This window comes from Cajanus cajan, chromosome 1 (genome assembly GCF_000230855.2).
Source record: "Cajanus cajan strain Asha chromosome 1, NIPB_CcT2T_4, whole genome shotgun sequence".
NCBI lineage: Eukaryota > Viridiplantae > Streptophyta > Magnoliopsida > Fabales > Fabaceae > Cajanus > Cajanus cajan.
The window spans coordinates 71,818,886-71,821,756 of record NC_138517.1 but is presented as its reverse complement, the minus strand read 5'-3'; the positions used below and the strand labels follow the sequence as shown (position 1 = coordinate 71,821,756).

The 2,871-nt window shown below is 42.5% G+C and overlaps 1 protein-coding gene across 1 annotated transcript; it reads right to left on the bottom strand.

The window, feature by feature from the left end:
- Positions 1-1,395: 1,395 nt before the first annotated feature.
- Positions 1,396-1,812, bottom strand: LOC145955455 (uncharacterized). Its single transcript, XM_083070214.1, has one exon. The coding sequence runs from the start codon at positions 1,810-1,812 to the stop codon at positions 1,396-1,398; it is 417 nt and encodes a 138-aa protein (XP_082926340.1).
- Positions 1,813-2,871: the final 1,059 nt, after the last annotated feature.

Below are 2,871 nucleotides of genomic sequence, written 5' to 3'. Positions count from 1 at the left end.
CATCCACCTCCTTTGCCTCATATTCAACTCTTTCTGATCAAATAGATAATTCAAGCTCTTGTGATCACTAAATACACTGAATCGCACACCATACAGATAGTGCCTCCACGACTTCAAGGCAAACACCACAGCTGCAAGCTCCAAATCATGAGTTGGATAATTCCTTTCATGGGTCTTAAGTTTCCTCGAAGCATATGCCACTACTCTCCCTCCCTATATCAACACACAACCTAACCCCTGGTGGGAAGCATCACAATACACATCAAAAGACTCACCAGTGTCAAGTAACACCAAAATTGGAGTAGTCAATTGTCTCTTCAACTCCTGAAAACTCTGCTCACAAGCGTCCGTCCAAAGGAAAGGTTGGTCCTTTCGGGTCAGTTTAGTCAAAAGCATTATTATTTGGGAGAAACCCTCTATGAATCTCTGATAGTAACCTGCTAACCTAATAAATCTCCTAAATTCCGTAGCATTCCTTGGACGTTCCCACTTAACCATAGCCTCCACCTTGGTCGGATCCACTACAATCCCTTCCCCTGATATCACATGCCCCAAAAAATTTACTTCAAACAACCAAAACTCACACTTGGGCAGCTTGGCATACAGTTGCCTCTCCCTCAATACCTCTAAAACCAACCTCAGATGCTCACGGTGGTCCTCTAAGGATCTAGAATATACCAATATGTCATCAATGAAGACCACCATAAATCTATCCAAGAACGATTTGAAAATCATGTTCATGTAATCCATGAACACTACCAGAGCATTAGTGACACCAAATGGCATCACAACATACTCATAGTGACCATACCTAGTCCTAAAAGTAGTCTTTGGTATGTCACTCTCCCTTACTCTGATCTGATGATATCCAGATCTCAAATCAATCTTCGAGAACATTGATGATCCCCTAAGTTGATCCATCAAATCATCAATCCTTGGAAGCAGATACTTATTCTTTATCGTCAACTTATTCAGTTTCTGATAATCAACACACAAATGGGCCCCACCATCCTTCTTCTTTACTAACAGTACTGGGGCACCCAAAGGAGAAACACTAGGTCTCACCATCTGTTTCTCCAACAAATCGTCTATCTGTTTCTTCAACTCTACCAACTCAGTTGGAGCCATCCTATAAGGGGCTACTGATATCGATCCTGCACTTGGCACCAGATCAATGCTAAACTCAATATCATGTATAGGTGGCAATCTCAGCACATCATCTGGAAATACATCAGGGAACTCACTAGCAACCTCAATCCTAGTGATGGCCCTCTCTGTCTCAACACTCAAGATAGTAAACAATATGAAGCACTCAACTTAATCCCTCATCAACCGCTCAACCTGACTAGCTGACACCAATACCTCATCCTCCAACTGAGGAAACACCAACTCTCTCTAAGCATAATCTATGAGGATGCGATGGGTAGATAACCAATCCATCCCCAAGATGATATCTATATCCACCATGGGCAAGACAATCAGGTTCATCTGAAACCTTCTACTAAATACCTCTATCGGGCATCTCACACACATCTCCAACGTCACAATAAAAACTGAAGCCAGGGTAGACACAGACAAATCAACATGCAATGTAGACACCGATAAACCCAATCTCCTAACACAATCAATATAGATAAATGAATGTGTAGTACCAGAGTCAAATAGGAATAAAACATCCTCACTTGCTGCCATCCCTTTCCCCTTTACCAAGTCTAATAAAGTGGAAGCTTGTGCACCTGATAAACCAAATACCCTCCCTGCAGCTGTAAGCCTGGCTGGCCTCGAGGCACTCCCAGATAGAGTCAGTGGCATTTGACAATCTCTGGAAATGTGGTCTAGCTTACCACACTTGCAACAAACATTCCCTGGATGGGAACGATCTTTGACTATATGGGCTCCTCCATATCTGTAGCATCGTACTGACTATGCTCCACCTTGAGGAGTAGCAGGGTGAGGTACCCTACTAACAACACCTCTCTAAGACTGAATAGGCCTATCATAGGGTCCCTTTTGCTGGCCTCCCCTCCTGGATCCTGATGACCCATCCTGAACTCTAGCAGCCTTACCACCGCCATTACCACTCTCCAGTCTCTCAACCGTCTTTGCCTTCTCAACCAAGGCAGGGAACTCCACATTGGACATAAGAACAACAACCCTTTTTAGCTCATGTGTCAATCCCTCTACAAACTTTCTACACCTCCAAGCCTCATATATGGCTTGAGAATAGAAACGAGCCAGATGCTCAAATCTCATAGCATACTCCGAAACAGACATGCTCGCCTGTTGTAGTCTCATTAACTCAATCTCCTTAGCGTATCTAACGCTATCTAGGAAATAATTCTCCTAAAATACCCTCTTGAAGCAATCCCAATCAACCACTACACCTCTGCTCTTTAACATCTGCCTGGTGCCTCTCCACCAGTACTCAGCCTCACCCGCTAGCATATATACTGCATAGGTCAACTTCTTTTCCTTAGAAGATCCCAAAACACTAAAGATTTTCTCCATGTCGCACAACTAGTGATCTACAACATCAAGATTTGAATCTCCCTTGAACTGAGGAGGCTGACATGTCCTGAACTCTGCCTCACCAACAGTTAATAGATATATCAGAGATATAACACAACAGAAACCTAGAAGGATCACTCCCCACAAAGTTTCCAAAAGACTCGACCAGCTCTGATATCATACAAGTGTAACGACCCATCATGGTCCCTACACTTAGAGGAATCATGCTAAGTATACTAGTCATCTAAGTTAAAATATTAAGCTGGATAACAGAATATACATATAAAGGAAGTGATAAAAAAAAATCAAATATTTATATACCAAATATAGTACTATGTATATACAGTCACCCAAACTAATACT

Bases quoted from the DNA above. Each gene is read 5' to 3' on its own strand.
- LOC145955455 (XM_083070214.1), bottom strand. From the start codon at position 1,812: ATGCCACTGACTCTATCTGGGAGTGCCTCGAGGCCAGCCAGGCTTACA.